Below are 21,072 nucleotides of genomic sequence, written 5' to 3' on the forward strand. Positions count from 1 at the left end.
TGTAGCGCGGCGAGAATTGGGAGGGGTACCTAAGCTCCGCCCCTGCTTCTGGGACTTCCCCGCGCAACCAGGGCGCCTCCTCTCGGCCAGGCGGGCGGCGGGGCAGCCCCGGGCTGGCCCCGCCCCGGGCTGGCCCCGCCCCTACGGCCTCCGAGTCTCGGCGCTGCCCCTGCCTGCCCGCTCGCTTCGCCCCGCCCCACCCCGCGCCGCTCCGCGCCGGCTCCGCAGCTTGCGCCCGCCGGCGGGTCCGGCGCCGGGCCATGGCGCTGTTGCGGGACGTGTCGCTGCAGGATCCGCGGGACCGCTTCGAGCTGCTACAGCGTGTGGGGGCCGGGACCTATGGCGACGTTTACAAGGTGCGCTGAGCGGGGCTGCGGGACGGGCGGGAGCGCAGGAGGAGGGTGCATCTTCACGTCCCGCCGCGGGAACCCCGGCCCCGCCCCCTCCTCACCCCGCTTCTCGCCCCTAGGCCCGTGACACCGTCACGTCCGAACTGGCCGCGGTGAAGATCGTCAAGCTAGACCCAGGTGTGGGCCCGGGTGGGGCCTCTGTGCTCCTGGGAGGCGGGCGGGTGAGCTGGCGGGGGCAGAGAGTTAACATTTTCTAGACCCCCCCGTGAAGCCGACCCCAGGAGAAACTAAGGTTTGGCACCTGCTCGGCAAGGAGAGAAATACTCTATGCTCATTTTGCACATAGGGACAGAGTCTAGGCTATTCGTTCCCCCCCCCCCCCCATAATGCCTTGTGCTCCCCAGGGGACGACATCAGCTCTCTTCAGCAGGAAATCACCATCCTTCGTGAATGCCGCCACCCCAATGTCGTGGCCTACATCGGCAGCTACCTCAGGTGAGGTTGTTTATCCTCTTACCCTCTTGTGCCTTGCATTGTGCCACCCCAGCTCTCTGTCTCCCCAGGAATGACCGATTGTGGATCTGTATGGAGTTCTGTGGAGGAGGGTCACTGCAGGAGATTTACCACGGTGAGATCCAGACTCCATGGACATGGCCTTTCCCGATCCCAACATAGGGGTAGGAAGGCATCCTTCTGGCTGCACTTGGACTCCTCTTAGCTTCTGACTGGCTGTGTGACCTTGAGAGAAATACTATCCTCCTCTGGGCTCAGTTTCCCAGCCTGAGTCTGGAAGAAATTTGGCTAACATCACTTTGCTGTAGTGGTGCCTGCTGCTCCCCACTCTGCAGGGTGGGTAGGGAGGGTCAGCATATCCCTCAGGCTCTTTCTCTTCAGCCCCCATTCTGTATGTTTCAGCCACTGGGCCCCTGGAAGAACGGCAGATTGCCTATGTTTGCCGGGAGGCACTGAAGGTATGGGGCTCATAGGCAGCACCCATTTTGGAATCCTCAGGAGTGTGGGCCCAACACATCTGGCCAGTGGGAGATTGGGACCTTGGGATGGGCTGACTCAGGGGGTGGAGGTCCTAGCAGGAGGGGGCCCCCCAGTTCTGTTGCCGGAAGCAGCCTATTTCCCTCTTGGCTCATTCACTTCCTGCTTGGGGAGAGGGGTGGAGGAAGCAGCTTGGGTGGGGGGCCCAGTCCTGAGGAGGGGCTCAGAAGAGATAATTAGTGCAAAGCAGCTGTCCTCAGAGACTTCTGTTTGTCTCCAGGGGCTCCACCACCTGCATTCTCAGGGGAAAATTCACCGAGACATTAAGGTAGGGGGTCAGCCAAGGGCATGGTTCAAATGAGGAGGAAGCCGCCAGGCACCTGACACAATCCTTTCTGTGTGTTCCCCCAACAGGGTGCCAACCTTCTGCTCACTCTGCAGGGTGATGTCAAGCTGGGTCAGTACCCGGGGGACACTCAGGGACCATAGAACTGAGTGCTGGAGATCCCAGTCACTTTACTGTTTGAGCCTCAGTGTCCCCATTTAGAAGATGTAGCATTATTGCCTGCCAGTAGTTGGCTGTATGAGATTGGCTGGGGAGGGATCTGACATGGCATTGTTTTTAGAGATGGAAGGGTGGGGACCCCTCTCAGAAGAGGGGCCTGGCCTGGCTTGGTACAGTTGTGGCTGGACCCAAGCCCTACCTGGTATAGCCTGGGCCCTGGGGTGGGAGGTAAGTGAGGCCCTGGGTCTGGTAAGAGTTCTTTTCTGCAGCGGACTTTGGGGTGTCAGGCGAGCTGACAGCATCTGTGGCCAAAAGACGTTCTTTCATTGGCACTCCATACTGGTGAGATGGTGCCCTGGCAATAGGGGTGGTGGGCACAAGGAGGGCATCTGGCCATCTCGTATGTGACCCTGATTCTAGGATGGCACCAGAGGTTGCCGCTGTGGAACGCAAGGGTGGCTACAATGAGCTGTGTGACGTCTGGGCCCTGGGCATCACTGCCATTGAGTTGGGCGAGCTGCAACCGCCACTGTTCCACCTGCACCCCATGAGGTCAGCCTTGCACTTGCCCCTTGCCTGCTCCTTGCCCTGCTGACCTTTGACCCATGCGTTCACATCCTCCCTAGGGCCTTGATGCTCATGTCGAAAAGCAGCTTCCAGCCACCCAAGCTAAGAGATAAGACGCGTTGGTGAGGCCTCGCCCACAGCTGAGATACCTTTTTTCCAGCCTAGTCCCGTGGGGTAGAGGCTTTTGCCCAAGATTGACCTTGGTTTCCACTGTAGGCAGTGGGCAGGGAGGGAAGGAAGGGCTGGTGGCTTGTGATGGAGGGTCTTCTATGGCACAACGACAGCACTGCCCAAGTTGCTCTTCCTTTGGCAGCCGGCGGGGGCAGCCGACAGGATGCTTCTTTGCAGAGCTTAACTTGGGTTTGGGTGGGTGGGTGGGTGGGGCTTTTGTACCCACCAGGACCCAGAATTTCCACCACTTCCTCAAGCTGGCCCTAACCAAGAACCCCAAGAAGAGGCCTACAGCAGAGAGGCTTCTGCAGGTGGGAGGCAGGGGGTGACTGGGGACTTGAGACTCAAAGACAAGGCCTGGAGGACAGGGAGCGACTTCATCACCCCTTGCTCCTCCAGCACCCATTCACGACCCAGCATCTCCCTCCGGCCCTCCTCACCCAGCTCCTCGACAAGGCCAGTGACCCCCACCTGGGAACCCTCTCCCCTGAAGACAGTGAGCTGGAGGTAAAGGGGGGCTGGGAGCCAGGTCAGCCTGGCCTGGTGGGAAGGTGGTATAGATGAGAATTGTTGGCAGAGCCGCTCTCTAGTCAAGCCCACTGCACATCCTCGGGCCCAAGCCAGCCATGACTGTGACTAAGCAGTCCTCCTTTCTGTGTGGCCTTTGGCAAGTGTCTTGATGTTTCTGTGCCAGTTTTCCCATCTGTGGAAAGGAAGGCTGTTGTATTTCATAGTAATCTTAGAGGGCTGTCAGGAAAACAGGACACCTGATGGGTGAACTCCTGGCAAGAGGTGAGTGATGGGTGCAGGTCTGTCGTTTGTGTTCTTTCTTAGACCCATGACATGTTTCCAGATACCATCCATTCCCGCAGCCATCATGGTCCTGCTGAGAGGACCCCCTCCGAGATCCAGTGTAGGTCTTCTGATAGGGTTAAATGCACCCGTGGATCTGGTGTTATTTGGGGGGTCCATTCTGAGACTTGGACCCCCTTTTAATCTAATACATCGGTTCCCTAGTTCACCAAGTGAAATTCGGTGCTCCTCGCCGGAAGGAGACAGATCCTCTCAATGAACCGGTGAGGCACTGGCTATGTGTGTGTAGAGGGGGTTCGGGGAAGGGAGGCTTGGGTGTGCAGATGCAGGTGGAATGTCCCAAATCACAGCCAGTCTGAAGCAGGGGTTGCCTGTGTCATCTGGGGACTCCCCCTGGGCTTGCGTCACCTGGGGTCCTGGGCTAGAGGATCCCCTCCGCCATTTTCCTTTAGACAGTACTGGAATGTGGAAGACTGGCCACACCCTTTTGAAACCTAGGTTTCACAGGACTAAGGGCTCCCCACTTGGCCATATTCCTCAGTGTGCCTGTCACAGGACCACATCACCCCGTCTCCTCTTACTGTCCGTCACTACTTCCTTTCTCCGCTCCACAGCACCCATCCCTTTGCCCTGTTGGCTGCTGTCTCCCTCCAGCTCCCTCTCTTGCCTTTTCTCTCTTATTTTTGTTGTTTTGTCTTTCACAGTCTTTGCCTGTTGCAGAATATTTCCATCTGGGTTGCTCTGTTCTCTCCCGCGCTCTCTTTGCTGATGTGAGCAGGATATTCTTACTTGCTCTCACTGGGCTTGAACTTCTCCTGTAGTATAGGCCTGCCTTGAATTCCAGGTCCTTCCTAACTCTCCCTGTCCATCTCCTGAAACCCCTCTCTTTTGTGTCTCACCTCTCTTCGGTATCTCTGCCTCGGTCTCCTCCAGTGGGAGGAGGAGTGGACGCTCCTGGGAAAAGAGGAACTGAGTGGGTGAGTGAGCGAGGTTGGGGAAGCGGAGGGGCAGGCTGGGTCTTATGGAAGACTGACCACTGACCCCTTCCTCTGGCCCAGGAGCCTGCTGCAGTCAGTCCAGGAGGCCCTGGAGGAAAGGTGAGGGACCCACACTTGGGGTGAAGAGGGGCCTCCAGGCCTGGGGGACAGTCCCCTCTCACACCCCATCATGCCATGTGCTGTGTCCCTGTAGGAGCCTGACTATCCGGCCAGCCTTAGAACTCCAGGTGTGGATTGGAAGAGGGTAGAGCTGGGAAGTCACCCGTGAGCCTAGAGTGCTGTGGGGCAGAAGTGCATCATGGGACACCTGCTGATGACCAGGCTGCTCCTGATCCTCTTGACAGGAGCTGGACTCCCCGGATGATGCCATCGGAACCATCAAACGGGCTCCATTTTTGGGGCTGCCCCACACTGAGTCAACATCTGGTGACAATGCCCAGTCCTGCTCCCCAGGTGAGGCCCAGGGCTGGCAGGCCACAGGGAATTCTGGGGTAGGGCTAGGGCTTGGAGTCACTATGGTCTGTGCATACAGGTACCCTGTCAGCACCTCCAGCTGGCCCTGGCAGCCCCGCATTGCTGCCTACCGCCTGGGCTACTCTGAAGCAACAGGAGGATCGTGAGGTGAGAGGACAGCAGAAGGGTGGGAGTGGGGCTGCAGGGTGCCACCTAGGCCCTGACTCCTTCCCTCCCTTGCCCACAGCGATCATCCTGCCATGGGCTTCCTCCCACCCCCAAGGTGCACGTAAGTGGTCACTGGCTGTCCCTAGGGCCTGCTGTCCTGGCACTGCCACTGGGTCCCTCGCCAGCTAATCACTTCCTCCCCAGATGGGTGCCTGCTTCTCCAAGGTCTTCAATGGCTGCCCCCTGCAGATCCATGCTGCTGTCACTTGGGTTCACCCTGTGACTCGAGGTAGATCGGGGTAGAGCAGAAGCAATAACTTAGGACACCCTTAGCTTGGGCTAGGAACATGTGGCAGCCTCTGACCTTATGCCCATGCCTGCAGACCAGTTCCTGGTGGTAGGGGCTGAGGAGGGCATCTATACCCTCAACCTGCACGAACTGCACGAGGACACAATGGAGAAGGTGAGGCTTGTTGGCTGTTGGGGACAGAGGCACAGGATGCTGGCTGCTGACCACCTGTCCACTGTCTCTGGTCCCAGCTCATCTCCCAGCGCTGCTCCTGGCTCTACTGTGTGAACAATGTGTTGCTGTCGCTCTCAGGTAGGAGGCGGCGGGTGCAGAGGCAGCCAGGGCAGCATTCTCCAAACTTCCTCTGAGCCCTATGTGGTCTTCCTGTTCCGCTTCAGGGAAATCCACACATATCTGGGCGCATGACCTCCCGGGCCTGTTTGAGCAGCGAAGGCTGCAGCACCAGGCACCCCTCTCCATCCCTACCAACCGCATCACTCAGCGCATCATCCCCAGGTCAGCAGGTATGGGGTACAAAGGAGGTCAGAATAGTGCCTGTGGGATGGGACTCCACCCACTCCTGAGACTGCCAGGGTCTTAGCTAATCACATAGGCACTTCCCGTCTCTGAAGCTGTTTCCTCCTGGTCGGTAGTTGGTGGCCTTCCCTCCTGTCCACCTGGCTTGTTGAAAAGCACAAAAGGATGTGAACGTGAATGTGTTCTGTGGACAGCATAGATGGTGGGCTTCATCCTGCAGTTCAGCGGGCCGGGGCTGGGCCTGGCAATGTGTCCAGAGAAACCCTGCTTTAGAGAAACGAAGGACGTTTGTGGCAGACTGCTTGGTTCAGGGTAGGGGCGGGGGTACACCTGGAGAGAGTGCTCTGAAAGCCAGGAGGCAGAGACAGAATTAGAGGGTGCATTCCAAGGTTCTAGGGGAGGGGAGAGTGAATACCGGTGAGACCAAACAGCAAGGCCTGGAGAGCCTGTGGGCTTTAGCCTGAGGGTGGAGAGCCAGCCGCACAGGTGGCTGAACCCTTCCTCTGTTGCCTGGGACTTGGTCTGTGTCTGGTGTACAGCGGTACTCTCAGCGTTTCAGAGGATCTTACTGTGTACTGGTCAGTGTGCTCCCTTCCATTGATGGTTCAGCTCACTGTCTAAGAGCCAGGCTGGTGTGGTGGCTCGTGCTGGACATCCCAGCACTAGGGAGGATGAGGCAGGAGAATCTCAAGTTTGAGGCCAGCCTGGGCTACATAGAAGATACTTCGTCTCAAAAACAAAATCCAGCTGGGTATGGTGTTTCATGCCTGTAATCTCAGTACATGGCAGGTAGGGGCAGGAGAATAAGGAATTCATGGTCATCCTTGCCTATTGAGTTTGAGGCCAGCCTGGGCTATGTGAGTTCCTGTCTCTGAAAACAGAATATACTGGCCATAGCAAGAGCTACAGTAGGACTGGTATTTGGGGAGCCGAATGGTCAGGTCTGGAGAGCAAGCAGAGGGCCCAGTGCAGGAGCTAAGTAGCCCAGCACTGACACGCGGTGCTAGGCTGCAGCAATTTAGCATGTAATTATGCAGCTGGTGTGTGTGTGTGTGTGTGTAAAGGAGGTAGATGGTAGACCTAGAAAAATGAGGCTCTTTGGCAGTGATGGCTCAGAACAAACACCATGGAGAAGAGCGGGCTGAGGAAGAAGACTTTAAATGGCTGTTTTGAAAGCCTTCAGTGAGAAAGTGCTATTTGAGCCAAGACGGAGGACAGGGCTGAGGCTGTAGCGTACTGATGAGGTGAGGTGAGGTGAGGTGAGGTGAGGTGAGGTGAGGTGAGGTGAGGTGAGGTGAGGTGGCTTGCCTAGCATGTATGAGGCTCTGGGTTTAGTCCCCAGCACTGTAGGAATAACTAGGACTTAGAGGAGTGTGGGGCTGGCCAGATTGCTCAGTGGTGAAAAGAGCCAGTCAGTTGCTGCAGGCTATTCGCTGGCTTCCACGTGTGCACCTTGATATGTATACACACTTGTGTGCAAAGAAAAAAATTGTACGGAAGGCAGAGGCAGGCGGATTTCTAAGTTCGGGGCCTGCCTGGTCTACAGAGTGAGTTTCAGCACAGCCAGGGCTACACAGAGAAACCCTGTCTCGAAAAACAAAAAAAACAAAAAACAAAAAAAAAACCATGTAAAAATTACTTTATGTGCATTGGTGTGAGGGTCTAGGTCAGATCCTCTGGGACTGGAGTGACAGACAGTTTTGAGATGACATGTGGGCGCTGGGAATTGAATCCAGGTCCTCTGGAAGGGCAGCCAGTGCTCTTATCCGCTAAGCCTTTTTCCAGCCCCAATAAATGTAATTTTCCAAAGAAGCTAGAAATCTGTAGGGAAGGCTCAGGAGAAGAGACGACAGGCGAACACAAGGGTCCTTAGGACAGACGCAAGTCTGCCTCCTCAGAGAGGCCGCTGGTGAGGTGTGATTGGCACTGAGGTCTTCATGGGCTCTCTTCTGCGGGTGGCCAGCAGCGGGGGTGCGGGCTGCAGCGGGCGTGCGGGCTGCAGTAAGAGTGAAGGAAGTGAGAGATGGTCTGGTTCTGCTGTTTTACAAGTGGAGCCAGCAGGGTTTCCTGGTGATGATTGAGAGGGAAAGGGGGTGGGGGCTGAGGGCGAAGCTTTTGACCTAGGTTGAAGGAAGGATGGAGCTGTCACCAGCTGTGAGTGACGGAGGAGTCTGCTCTGAAATTGGTTTTGCCACATTAAGTAAATTAAATGCCTGTCATCTCAGCATTCAAGCAGTTGAGGCTGGAGGATTACTGGAAGTTTGATGCTATAGTATGAGACCCATCTGAAAAGTCACATTTCCAAAGATGCCGATTCTCTGAGTGGGACCTTCCTAGTCCAGCTGAGAGAGCTGGAGCGCCCAGAAGCGTGGGCCAGGAAGCGGCTCTAACATTAGTGTGACCTGGTTCATGGGGCCAGCAGCACTGGGGAGAATGGAGAACAGCCTTATCTACAGCGCTCACACCAAGCCTGTATTGGTGCCCTGTGCCCCCTGGGCTTCCTGAGCCTCTGTTCTGACCCTTTCGGCAGAGGGCTTGCCAGACTTTGAACATGAAGAAGAGGAAATCATGGAGTTTTTCTTTTAGAGGAAACACCAGATGCAAAAGTATCAGCACCAGACTGCCCGAGGCCTAGCCAGATGCTAGCTGGGGATAGAGTGGGAGGAAGAGGGAGGGCAGAGGGCAGCACCGGAGGCGGGGCAGACACCGGCTTCCTCCCGGGGGCTCATTCTGGCAGGGGCACAAACAGAACCTGAGTCGCTGAAAGGAGGAGATTGCAGTGTTAACAGCCCAGTTCCTCAGATGAAGAAAGAGGCTCGAGTGGTCAGTCCCCTGAGGGCATGGGGGACTCCCCATAAGACAGCCATTCACCTGCCTCACAGGGTCAGAGCCCCACCTAGGTGCAGAAGGCAGGCCATTTGCTATTTGAAGTCTTTCCAGCTGCCAGGGCCTGTTTGTCCGTCTTTGAAAGGGACTGAACATACTCAAGCTGGGACCTGCCTCGGCTTCTGGTCTCCACACTGTCTGCCAGCGAGCAGACAGGTCGAGAGGTCGGGTGACTTGTTAAAACTACACAGAACCTAGAGTGGTGGCTTTTACCAGGAACCCTAGCACATGGGAGACTATGGCAGGAGACTATGGACTATGCTACAAACCCCAGGCTAACCTGGGCTACGGAGGAAGACTTCTGTGTCAAAACTACATGAGGGCAGGTACAGCAGCTTACAATCTCAGGGACCCACGTGATGGAAGGGGGACCAGCTCCGACAAGCTGTCTTCTGAATCTTTACATGTGTGACATGATGTGTATCTTCGCAGTCAACCAGTCGGTGTAAAGAAATGCTTTATTTACAATTGTTTTAAATTTAGTATCATTAGGAGGAAGAGGAGTAGTTTTGTTTGTTTGTTCAAGACAAGGTCTCTCTGTCTAGCCCTGGCTGTCCTAGAGCTCACTATGTAGACCAGGCTGACCTTAAACTCACAGAGATTCTCCTGACTATGCCACCCAAGTGCTGGATTAAAGGCATTATTGGGGGGGGGCGGGTAATACCCCATCTACTACAGTATACAAGTGGAGGTCAGAAGACACCGACCGTACAGGAGTAATTTTCCTGGGTATAGCACACGGAGCCCAGGAATTGAGTTCAGGTTGTAAGTCTGACGGTAGTAGATAGCTGTACCTAAGGAGCGATCCAGTCAGCCCAAGGAAAGGTAAAAAAGAATAAAGAAAAAAGGTGTGTGGTGGTGCTGGATCTGGTGGCTCAGGCTTCGAAGGTCAGCGCCTGGGAGGATTCAGCATGATCAGAAGTTTGAGAGCAGCTTGGATGACATGAACCTTGCTTTTCTCCAAAAACTTAAACACAAAAGTGGACTGGAAGGATGACTCAGTGGTTAGGAGCCATCCCTCCTCCCTTCCTACTCTTCCAGAGGCCCTGGATTCAGTTTCCATCGTCCACATGATAACTCACAGACACCTTTAACAGGGAATCTGGTGCAGTCTCACCTTTGCAAACATAAAATTAGTGCACATTACATACATGCATACACATACATGCATGCATGCATGCAAGCAAACATTCACATACACAAAAATAAACTTTAAAAAGTGAAACCCAAAACAAAAGAACAACCTCCCCCCAGCCCCCATAAGTGCCCAGGCTGAGGAGCCCAAGATGCCCACAGAGCCTCAGTTCCTTACAGCTCTTGCAGGCCGGCACACTGCTGAGCCTCCCTGAGTCTAGGGTCTCATCCATAAAGCCAGGAAAATGACAGTGACTACGTCACAGGGTTTAGTGGGTGCCTTGCCCATGGATGGCTCCCAGAACATATGCTGATCTTGACCCCTACAGGCGCTTTGCCCTGTCCACCAAGATTCCTGACACCAAAGGCTGCTTGCAGTGCCGTGTGGGTAAGAGCTGACTGTATGGGGCTGGGAGGGGTGCTGTGAGGCTGAGCCCCTGCCCACCACCTCCTCCTCCCTGCAGTTCGAAACCCCTATACCGGCAGTACGTTCCTGCTGGCCGCCCTGCCTGCCAGCCTGCTTCTGCTGCAATGGTATGAGCCACTGCAGAAATTCCTGCTGCTGAAGGTAAGAGACCAGAGGACCCTCGGGAGGGAGGCGGGAAGCCAGCAGAAGAAACAGCCAAGCCTCTCTGCTGTCCTCCAGAACTTTTCCAGTCCCTTGCCCAGCCCAGCGGGGATGCTGGAGCCGCTGGTGCTAGATGGGAAGGAGCTGCCACAGGTGTGTGTGGGCGCCGAGGGACCCGAGGGACCCGGCTGTCGAGTCCTGTTCCATGTCTTGCCCCTGGAAGCTGGCCTGACTCCAGACATCCTCATCCCTCCTGGTGAGCAGCAGAGCTGCAGGAGGGGATGCTTGAGAAGGTCAGAGGGGGGGGCTAGAGGCCCTTCAGTCCTGCCTCTTTCATCTGGCTTCCATGAAAGATTTCATGGACTAGCCTGGGCACAGTGGCACAGGCCTGTGATCCCTCTTTTGAGGCTGAAGCAGGAGGATGGCGTGAACCCACGAATAGATGCCAGCCTCGGTAACATAACAATCCAAAGCTTAAAAAAAAAAAAAAAAAAAAAAAAAAAAGTGGTGGTATGAGCACTTGGCAGCCAGCCTGGTCTACAAAGTGAGTTCCAGGACAGCCAGGGCTACACAGAGAAACCCTGTCTCGAAAAAACTTAAAAAAAAAAAACTTTAAAATGTATGCGTGTGACTGCTTTGCCTCCATGTATGTATCCATACCATGCACATGCCTTGGAGGTCAGAAGAGGGTGACTTGGGGTTACAAGTGCTTGTGAGCTGCATGTGCATGCTGGGAATTGAACTTGTCCTTTGGAAGAGCCACCGATGATGCCCTTACCCAATGAACATCTCTCCAGCCCCTTCAGTCTTAATTCTTACAATGGCCCTGTAAAAATAGGTAGTAACTCATATCTGAGTTACCAAAGAGGGAAATGAAGTGCAGAGAGAGGAAGTGACTTGTGTCAGCCCCTCGGCAACTGAATCTCACCACCTGGTTTGTCTGACCCTGGACCTTTTGCAGGCTCTTACAGGACCCTGCAACCCCTTCCTGGATCCCAATAGGCCTAAGGGCAAGTCCCTTCTTCTGTGTATGATCCTTTGAGGCTGGTGTGAGGTGAAATACACTGTTGGTTTAAGACTGGCTGTAGAATGCCCCCTCAGTCCTTGGAATGCTAGAGTGGACTGGCTCAGCAAGCCGGGCCTTGCCTTCCTTCTCTGTCCACAGAGGGGATCCCAGGTTCTGCACAGCAGGTGATCCAAGTGGACAGGGACACAGTCCTGGTCAGCTTTGAACGTGAGTGCCTCAGGATCGGGAATGGAGGGCAGTGGACAAAGTGGTGGTAAGGCAGGCTTTATGGGTGGGCCGTCTCAGCAGAGAGCCAGGTGTACCCACTCACAAGATCTCTCTTTGTGCAGGCTGTGTGAGAATTGTTAACCTGCAGGGGGAACCCACGGCTGCACTTGCCCCTGAACTAACCTTTGACTTCACTATTGAGACTGTGGGTGAGTAAGCCAGATGTGGACATAGTAGTATCCAGTCCGGAAGTATGTAACTGGACTTAGAGCTTGGGGCTGACAGTTGGGACCACTGTAGATTCCCTATTGCCTTTGGGGACCCAGCCTGGATACCCAGCACTAGTGAGGACCCCTGTGGGTTGGTCTGTGTCAGTTGGGGCTGAAACAGCCACCATGCATTGTGGCAAGGGTGAGGATATTTGTGGAGTGCAGGGATAGTGTAGGGCTAACAGCCCATTATTCCAGTGTGTCTGCAGGATAGTGTGCTGGCGTTCTGGAGCCATGGCATGCAGGGCCGAAGCCTCGATACCAACGAGGTGAGTGGGCCTAGGGTCCTAACTGCCTCCATGAGCCCCTATTTAGAAAGGACTATTGGGATGGTCTCAGGGTCCCTTGTCTTCCAGGTGACGCAGGAGATAACAGATGAGACCAGGATCTTCCGAGTACTGGGGGCTCACAGGTATTTGCAATGTGCCTTCAATTTCAGACGCTGCCCCCAGGCTAGGCTTGGGATGGTCTTCCCGAGCTTTCCTGCTTTGCTCACTCTGTACCTCTTCCCCCACCAGGGACATCATCCTGGAAAGCATCCCAACTGATAACCCCGGGGCACACAGCAACCTCTACATCCTCACGGGTCACCAGAGCAGCTACTGAGCTATCTCCCCGATGACGCCTAGGCCTCAATTGCCACCTCCAGCCTCTGCTGGGGTTCCAGAGGGCAGACCTAATTCTGAGACGTGTTTGGGGGCAGAGAGGGGAGGTAGCCCACCCACCTCAGCAATAACTGGACCAGAGGGAGCTGTGAGCACCTACCCTCCCTGGAGAGCTGTCCCCAGTACAGGAGGCCCTGGGCAGGATAGACTGCCTGACTGATCCATTCCACATTTTCACTTTTCCTTTCCATTCTTTCTGCCAAGAAGAGCCTGCCCCAGGTTCTATCCTGGGCAACATGTATTTAAGAGAGAATTATATTGGTATTAAAGCTGGTTGGTTTTATCCCACTAGTCTCTCTGAGGTAGAGGAGTTGAGCCCTCACCTTCTCTGCCTTCCTCTCTCCTTCCTCTTTGTCTCCCTCTTTTCTGCAGGACATCTTTCTGTAAGTACTTGGTTGGTCTTAGGTGTTCACCATAGAAGGGCCAGCCCACTAGTGCTCTGTGGAGTCTAGGCTCAGGTGACATAAGCCAGTGGTCTCTGCCCCAGCAGCCCTCTCTTGGCTGTGTCAATTGAGTCCTCTGCTGTAATCTGGCATTTTATGGACTTGTGCGGGGGGAACTCTAAGCAGAGACCTGTCCAGGGCAGCCTTGCCCCAAGTAGGATCTTGCTTGTGGTCTGTGGGATGCTGGCAGCCAGCCAAGGAGCTAGCTACCATGTCCATTTCTGAGACCGGCACCCTGTCCCGGCCCTGTCTACTCCAGTGTCCAGTGAGCAGCCTGTAACAATACAGCGAAGCATCAGCTTACACTCGAGAGGGGGATGTGAGTTCCTTTACTGTTCGGTCACTCCACACCAAGATACAGCTTAGCACCCTGGAAGCTCGCTGGCATGCTTCTCCCTGTGGCTTGTGCTTTGTATTGTCCTCCCTTAGTCCCCTTCCCTGTGGTTCCAGACACTGAAGGCCACCGAAGAATGGTGGGGCACACAGATAAGGCCCGGCCTGGGGGTGGGGGTAAGGGGGCGTGTGGAGTAAAGGTCCAGCTCTGTCACCCTCTGACATTTAGAACAAATGTTGGCAGAAGGTGCCTGGCATGCTGGCTGCAAGTACTTGCCAGTTGAGTGAAGCAGTGGTTGGGTGAGGGTGGGTAGGTGACAGCTCATGTGAGCAGAATTGTGGACCTTGTGGTTGTTACTATCCTCTTGACTACTCTCTTCCAAAGCTCTGACTGGTTTCCAGTGACCAAGAGGTTTGCTTGACCAAAATAGGAAGCCAGAGGAAGGAAAGGGACACAGTATTTGTCCTCAGGGAGACAGACCCAAGTCAACTGAGGGACCAGGGGAGACAGGGCTACGGGGTAAACACCTAGCTTCCTAGCCCCAATTTCTTGGGGGGCTGGCAGTAGGGGTGAGAGGTGGGCTGCAGACAGTGAGCCTGGTGGCAGGAGCCCATCAGGAAAGGTTTAGGGGTATAGTATGCCAAAGTGAGGAGCCTGTGAAAGGCAAGATCCACTGATGTTTGCTCCCAGCAAAGGTGGGTGCCACAAGCCAAAGACAGGGCAATCCAGGACTGTGCACTAAAAGACATAATTTTATTTATGTATTTGTTTATAGCCTTTTTCAGATACAAAATAGACTCTAGGCTAGGCTATGGTGAATGCCTGTGATCCCAGTACTCAGGAGGCGGAGGCAGGACTGCCTGTGAATTACAGTCCAGCCTGGTCTACAGAGTGAATTCCAGGCCAGCCAAGGTTATATGTAGGCAAGACTCTGCCTCAAAAATAAACCCTGCCTTCTCATTTGTCCTCCAGTCCCTTCTAGAAGTATTTATGATATTTAAAGAATTTGACATATTTTTATTCACATGGAAACATTCTATATATCCCTCTGGCTTTTTGAAAATACATTCTGGAGATCTTTATCAACCTGGATGGTTTTTTTTTTGTTGTTTTGTTGTTGTTTTTTTGGTATAGCTAGTGTAGGGTTTTATGTGTTTAGGTGACTAATGTTAACTGAAAGATCTTTATTGATGGAATGTATTTCTACATTAATATCACAAACCACACTGCAATAAATAACTCCTATGTCAGAGCTACTCTGTTTGTGAGGATCAATTCCTGGAAGTGGCATTGCTGGGTTGGAGTGGCTGTGTTTGCCAAAGTGAGGTGCAGACATCTCTGCGGATATTAGCTATGGGACGGGGCCTCCTTTTTGTTTCTGGGGATAGATACATCAGCACTTACGGTGACTCAAACCTGTCACCCAGCACTTGAGACTCTGAGGCAGGATTTCCAGGCAGGGCTACATGCTGAGACCCTGTGTGAAAAAGCAGAGCAGAGAACATGAGTGGGTTCATTAGCATGTTCAACAAACAGGCCTGTGCCAGAAAGGAAAGCCCTGAAGTTGCAAAGGAGCCTATGGATTGAGAAAGTAATGTGGAACTCGGCAGGCACCACATTCCTCAAGCTTACTCAGGATGCGCCATTGGCTAAAGCAGGGCTATTGAACAGTCAAGAAATGCTGAAGTCCTGCCAGATCAGGTTAGCCTGTGGGCATGTCCTTAAAGATTCAGCCCACTGTGAGTGGCACCGTTCCCTAGCAGGAGGTCCTGGGGTAGAGAAGGCAATTCTTTCTCTGATTTTGACTATTAGTATAACTGGCTTCTTCAAGTTCCTGTCTCAGTTTCCTTTAAAGGATAGACTAGCTGGGCTGTGGTGGTGCACACCTTTAGTCCCAGCACTCAGAAGGCAGACTCAGGTAGATCTCTGTGAGTTCTAGTCCAGCCTGGTCTACAGAGTGAGTTCCAGATCAGCCAGAGCTACATAGTGAAACTGTCTCAAAAAAACAAAACAGCTGGGCGGTGGTGGCACATGCCTTCAATCCCAGCAGAGGCAGGAGGATTTCTGAGTTCGAGGCCAGTCTGGTCTACACAGTGAGTTTTAGGACAGCCAGGGCTATACAGAGAAACCCTGTCTCAAAAAAACAAAAAAAGATAGCTGGGCATGGTGGCGCACGCCTTTAATCCCAGCACTCAGGAGGCAGAAGCAGGCAGATTTCTGAGTTCGAGGCCAGCCTGGTCTACAAAGTGAGTTCCAGGACAGCCAGGGCTATACAGAGAAACCCTGTCTCAGAAAACAAAACAAAACAAACAGGAAAAAAAAAAGGAAAAGACTTTTTCTTTTTAGGGCTGGTGAGATGGCTCAGCAGTCAAGAGCACTGACTGCTCTTCTGGCACAGATCATGAGTTCAAATCCCAGCAACCACACAGTGGCTCACAACCATCTGTAATGAGATCTGACAACCTTTTCTGGTGTGTCTGAAGATGGCACAGTGTACTTATATATAATAAATAAATAAATCTTAAAAAAAAAAAAAAGGAAAGAGAGGAGGATCCATCTGAAATTTATAGTGGCTTGAAGCCAAGCTGGACAGGAGACCCTGTCTGGAAAAAAAAAAAGGAGCAGGGAGGGCAAGCTGGGCATAGTACATAGCCCTGAATTCCAGCAGTAGGGAGGCAGAGGCAAGTAGATCTCTGGATCTCTGTGAGTTCCTGGTCAGCCTGGTCTATGCAGCAAGTTCTAGGCTAACCAGGACTACACAGTGTGTCTGTCTCAAACAAAAAGCCCTAAGAGGATTCTACCCAATAAGCAGGAGTGTCGCTTGTGACCTGCAAGCAGAACCTTCTCTCACTACTTGTTTTCATTATGGCAGGATTATGGCATAAGCCATTATGCCATATCATTATGGCAAAGCCAGCATGGCTTTGACAGCTATCTCTTTGCTTCCACCTCCTAAGTGCTGCGATTACAGGTGTGACACCAGTCCCACTCACCTTTTGTTATTTTTTTGTTGTACTACAGATAGGTCCTGGGGCCTATGCTTTTATCACAGAGCTGTCATCTTTTTCTCCCTCCCTCCCTCTCTCTCTCTCCTCTCTCTCTCTCTCTCTCTCTCTCTGTGTGTGTGTGTGTTCTGCTCTTTAGACAGTCCCCCCCACCATGTAAAAACTGTGGTTGAGACAGCTCTCTCTGCTAGTAAAAATTCTAAAAACTCTCTGGATAGCTCATGGGTTTTCTGAAGTCAGAAAAACTGCTATAAACATAATTCTTGGATTTTCTGACTAAGTTAGAAATCCTGTTAGAAAAATTCTAAAGTAACTCTTGGGTTTTCTGATCAGGAGAGTAGGGGCAGGCAGTGGTGGCGCATGCCTTTATTCCCAGCACTTGGGCAGCAGAGCCAGGCGGATTTCTGACTTCGGGGCCAGCCTGGTCTACAGAGTGAGTTCCAGGACAGCCAGGGCTACACAGAGAAACCCTGTCTCAAAAGAAAAAAAAAAGGCGGGGTGGGGGGAGCTGTAGAGAGACAGCTCAGTGGTCAAGAGCACTTGCTGATCTTGCTGAGGACCCTGGTTTGGTTCCCAGGACTTACATGGTGGCTCACAACTGTCTTATAATTTCAGTTCTAGGGGGTTCTGATCAAAAAAGCTGTCTGCTGGTACCAGGCATGCACATGGTACAAAGATATGCATACATACACACCCAGGGGGAGTACTCCTTCATATACACACACACATTTGGTTTATATTTTTTTTTAAATGTACATTGGTGTTTTGTCTGTATGTTAGTGTGAGGGTATCAGAAGCTCTGGAACTGGAGCTATTGACGGCTGTGAGCTGCCATGTGGTTGCTGGGAGTTGAACCAAGGTCCTCTGGAAGAACAGCCAGTGCTCTTAACCACTGAGCCACCTTCCCCCTGGTTTTTCTTTTTATTATTTTATTTATTCATATTTGTCTTGTAAACATAAGATTTTTTTTTTTTCTGTGTAGTCCTGGAACTTACTCTGTAGACCAGGTTGGTCTCCAACTCAGATCTGCCTGCCTCTGCCCCCCAAGTGCTGGGATTAAAGGCTTGTGCCACCACTGCCAAGCACAGGTTTTACTTTTTTTTTTTGGTTTTTCGAGACAGGGTTTCTCTGTGTAGCCCTGCCTGTCCTGGAACTCACGCTGTAGACCAGGCTGGCCTCGAACTCAGAAATCTGCCTGCCTCTGCCTCCCAAGTGCTGGGATTAAAGGTGTGCGCCACCACGCCGGGCTTAGTTTTTACTATTTTTAATGATGTGTATATATCCACATGTAGATATGTGCACGTGAGTGTAGTGCCTGATGGGGCAGAAGTTACAGGCAGTTGTGAGCTACTTCACATGGAAGCTGGGAACCAAGCTCAGTCCTCTGCAAGAGCAATTCCTATTCTGAGCTCCTGAGCCTTCTCCTCAGTTTCCCACCCCACTTCCTGAGATAGGTCCCCCAGCCTGAGCTCCAGTGCCGGGATTAGGGAACCGAGCCGCGCTCCTTGGTCTTTTTGCCATTTCCTGAATTAGGTTTTTCTTTTAGATGAGGCCTAACTATATAGTGTATAGCTTCAAACTCATAATTATCCTGCCTTGGTTTATGTCTTCTGAAGAGGATGATGCCAAGGACCAGCACCAGCTAGGTCTGGATTCTGAGAGGAGTGTTTGGAAGTAGTGAAAAGAAACAACTCGAAGTTAAACTGTGGGTCCAAGCTGGCCGCCAAGTTCTGCTGAGATGGCTTCCCAGACTCTGTTCGTTCTCTCCCTCTCCCTCTCTCTCTCTCTCTCTCTCTCTCTGTGTGTGTGTGTGTTCTGCTCTTTAGACAGTCCCCCCCGCCCCATGTAAAAACCGTGGTTGAGACAGCTCTCTCTGCTAGTAAAAATTCTAAAAACTCTCTGGATAGCTCATGGGCTTTCTGAAGTCAGAAAAACTGCTATAAAAATAATTCTTGGATTTTCTGACTAAGTCAGAAATCCTGTTAGAAAAATTCTAAAGTAACTCTTGGGTTTTCTGATCAAAATCAGAAAGCCTGAAAAAATGGTAAAAGAGCTATGATCACTCTTCAGACAGCCTTCTATCGATAGCTGCTAGGGAAACATTCTAAAAGACTGTGTCAGTAATTCTTGGGATTTCTGACCAAAAAATTCTAAAAGAGCTATGTTCGTGCTCCATGGATTTTTCCAAGTACAATCAGAAACCCTGTCAGAAGAGCTGCTTTCACTCTCTCGAGATTTCCAGACACTCAGTTCTCGCGAGAGAAAACATTCTAAAGAAGGACTGCTGCCACTTTCTGCTAGCTTGGGTCATGCAGACCAAAAATCCAATTTTTTATTTACACATTCAGTTCTTTATTCTAGATTATCCTATGAACCAGCATCCTATAACCCAGGCTCTTTGATTCTTAGGAAAAGAATAACAAGTACTTTTTTTTTTTAAACATTGCAAAAGAATTCAGAGATCGGCCTGCCTTTGTAATTCTAGCTTTACCCTGAGAGTAATCTTACCCTGAGAGTGCCATTCTGACCACACCTGGACCTAAACTATCTCTGTCCCAGGCTGACCCTGAGCTCAGGAAACTGCGTGTATTTGTAAGCCTAAACAGAAAACAAAACAAAACCCAAACTTAGCTGAGTGTGATCTCAGCTTTCGATCACCACTCTTTATTTCCTTAGTGTCTTCCTCACAAGCTGTCTCACAGTTCAGCTGCCTCTGTTCCTTTAGATCTGTGAAGCCCCTTATGCAATTCATATTACATCCTTGTATTTTTGCATAGTTGAGAAATTATATATTTTCAAACTCATGTTTTTAGAGTTCTTTTCCACAGCCTTAAGGGCTGTCCTAAAGGTCCCAGCTTTTACCAATATGCTGAGACCTCCCAGACTCATGCTGTCTCTGGTTATCATGGAGTTATTAATGTTGTTAGCAGGGAGGACATTCCTCAGAGAAATGTAAAAATATGTACATTATTATACAAACAAGTCTTAAGCCCATACCTGCTGGCCCTGTCCCAGGGCCAGAGCCATGCCATTCTGTCCCTACCAAGGTGTCATTCTGTCCCTACCAGGGCGTCATTCTGTCCTGACTCGGCAGGATGATTGTTTCATTTCCTGCTGTGCTGCAGAGTTGGTGCTCCACTGTAAACCCAGCAGCCATCACTGCTGCACATGGTAAAAGGAAGACAGCACTGTCCTTCATCTGACACTGTTTCCAATGAGAAGGTACATGAAGTCTCTTGACCTAAACCCAGGGATAGATATGGGTGGATTAGAATATTATGTAAGACTTACAGCATTGTTATCCTGAATTTTGGAATTCTTACAATCACTGGGTAGGGTCTCATCATGTAACTCTTGCTGGCCTGGAACTTGTTACATACATCAGGCTGGCCTTGAATTCTGTCTGTGGAGTGCTGGAATTAAAACAGTGGCTTGTCATCAAATCCAACTTTATAATTACTTTTTCCCATAGATGATCTCATGAATTCTCAAGACTGGAGCTAAATCCCTAGTCTAAATATGTATCTGCTGTATTATGAAAATATGTACACAGTGCTTACCTGCACCCATTAGCAAGTTGGGTTTTTTTTCCTTAAGTAGTATTGTCAAGAATGGTTTCTTTTCCATCAGTACTGCTAAAAGTTCTCTCAAGCCTTCTATCCTCTACTTATTTAAGACAAGTATGTTAGAGCAGGTCACCTCCCACTGATTTGGGGTATGTGGTGCCATGGTCACTCTTCAGTGGATTTCATTATTTCTTATCCTTCTTCACTCATTAGTTCACCCAGCTCTGAACAATCACACAGTGTCATGTTGATCAGCCAACTCCCTTCACGGATTTGTGCAGAAGCCCTAGGTTTTCTGCAAGTGTTTCTTTGATTTCAGTTACCTCTCCCGACAGAGGAGAGTTCACTGGCAGCCTGCACATTTTCCAGAGCACCACACTCACCCCGAAGCACAGTGGGTCTGGTGTGCAGTCCTATCTCTGGATGGGCAGGAAGCCATGGTGGATACAGGCTGTGGACAGACCATGGCCTGAGTGCTCCTTGACATTCCTAGTGCCATGATTGATCAAGGTTCCAAGAGTTCCCATGCTATGCCTCCACCATCACTTACTTTTTTATTGCTGTGACCCAGGAAAGTTAGAGGAGAGAGAGCTTATTGCTTACAGTTCAGAGGGTGAGCCCATGGCAACCTTGGTGGGGAGCATGGCGGCAGGAAGCAGGCAGCTTCTGTTGTAGTAGCTGAGAATTTACACTGAATCAGCAGAAAGACGGAGACAGACAAGAGACTAGGCCTGGTGTGGGCTTTTGAAATTACCCACAGTGATAGACCTCCTCCAACAAGACCATGTCTCCAAATCCTTCCCAAATAGATCTACTAACTGGGGTTAAGCATTCAAATAAGTCTAAGGGGTCCACTCTCATTCAAACTTCCACAGCCTGCTCTGGCCAGCTACATAATGGTTTTCAGTATTTGGGACTGAACCGAGGCCCTTGGCCATACTAAGCAAGTATTCTACTACTGTGGGGCTTTTGTTGTCGTTGTTAAGTCTTTAGAGATTATTTTAATGTGTATAAGTGTTTTATCTACATGTATGTTTGTACATCAGCAGTAAGAGCAGTGCCTGAGGTGTCAGAACAGGGAGTCACGATCCTCTGGAACAGAAGTGAGATGGTTGTTAGTTGGTGTG

General features: G+C 51.6%; 1 protein-coding gene, 1 long non-coding RNA gene and 2 other non-coding genes across 13 annotated transcripts in view; 2 read left to right on the top strand and 2 right to left on the bottom strand.

The window, feature by feature from the left end:
• Map4k2 (mitogen-activated protein kinase kinase kinase kinase 2) lies at positions 1–14,630 on the top strand. Of its 10 annotated transcripts, none has more exons than XR_001782591.2 (32): positions 1–356; positions 470–527; positions 755–845; positions 914–978; positions 1,266–1,321; positions 1,621–1,668; positions 1,755–1,797; positions 2,115–2,187; positions 2,266–2,397; positions 2,472–2,534; positions 2,813–2,894; positions 2,983–3,090; positions 3,418–3,496; positions 3,601–3,659; positions 4,330–4,373; positions 4,455–4,493; positions 4,588–4,621; positions 4,739–4,847; positions 4,927–5,015; positions 5,095–5,136; positions 5,220–5,304; positions 5,399–5,478; positions 5,556–5,616; positions 5,703–5,828; positions 10,191–10,249; positions 10,326–10,429; positions 10,508–10,685; positions 11,595–11,663; positions 11,786–11,872; positions 12,131–12,201; positions 12,289–12,344; positions 12,451–14,630. XR_001782591.2 is itself a non-coding variant. In XM_006531760.4 (32 exons), the coding sequence occupies exons 4-32, from the start codon at positions 936–938 to the stop codon at positions 12,536–12,538; spliced, it is 2,199 nt and encodes a 732-aa protein (XP_006531823.1). In that variant the 5' UTR covers positions 137–356; positions 470–527; positions 778–845; positions 914–935; the 3' UTR covers positions 12,539–14,630. The 10 variants fall into 10 exon arrangements, 8 of the variants coding, with proteins under 8 accessions (XP_006531823.1, XP_017173700.1, NP_033032.1 ...); XM_006531760.4 differs by having other exon boundaries at positions 137–356; positions 778–845; positions 5,703–5,820; NM_009006.3 differs by having other exon boundaries at positions 171–356; positions 5,703–5,820.
• On the top strand, positions 5,491–5,555 carry Mir6989 (microRNA 6989). The gene has a single exon (NR_105955.1). It is a non-coding gene; the product is annotated as a microRNA 6989 (primary transcript).
• Gm14966 (predicted gene 14966) overlaps positions 14,544–21,072 on the bottom strand; it is an 8,178-nt gene continuing 1,649 nt past the window's right edge. Inside the window, exons 2-3 of the long non-coding RNA NR_168058.1 lie at positions 19,671–19,792; positions 14,544–14,851 (exon numbers count right to left, since the gene is read on the bottom strand). This is a non-coding gene — a long non-coding RNA (predicted gene 14966). The remainder of the gene's footprint in view (positions 14,852–19,670; positions 19,793–21,072) is intronic.
• LOC115489080 lies at positions 18,385–18,444 on the bottom strand. Its single transcript, XR_003952976.1, has one exon. It is a non-coding gene; the product is annotated as a U7 small nuclear RNA (small nuclear RNA).

The sequence above is a fragment of the Mus musculus genome, chromosome 19, assembly GCF_000001635.26.
Source record: "Mus musculus strain C57BL/6J chromosome 19, GRCm38.p6 C57BL/6J".
NCBI lineage: Eukaryota > Metazoa > Chordata > Mammalia > Rodentia > Muridae > Mus > Mus musculus.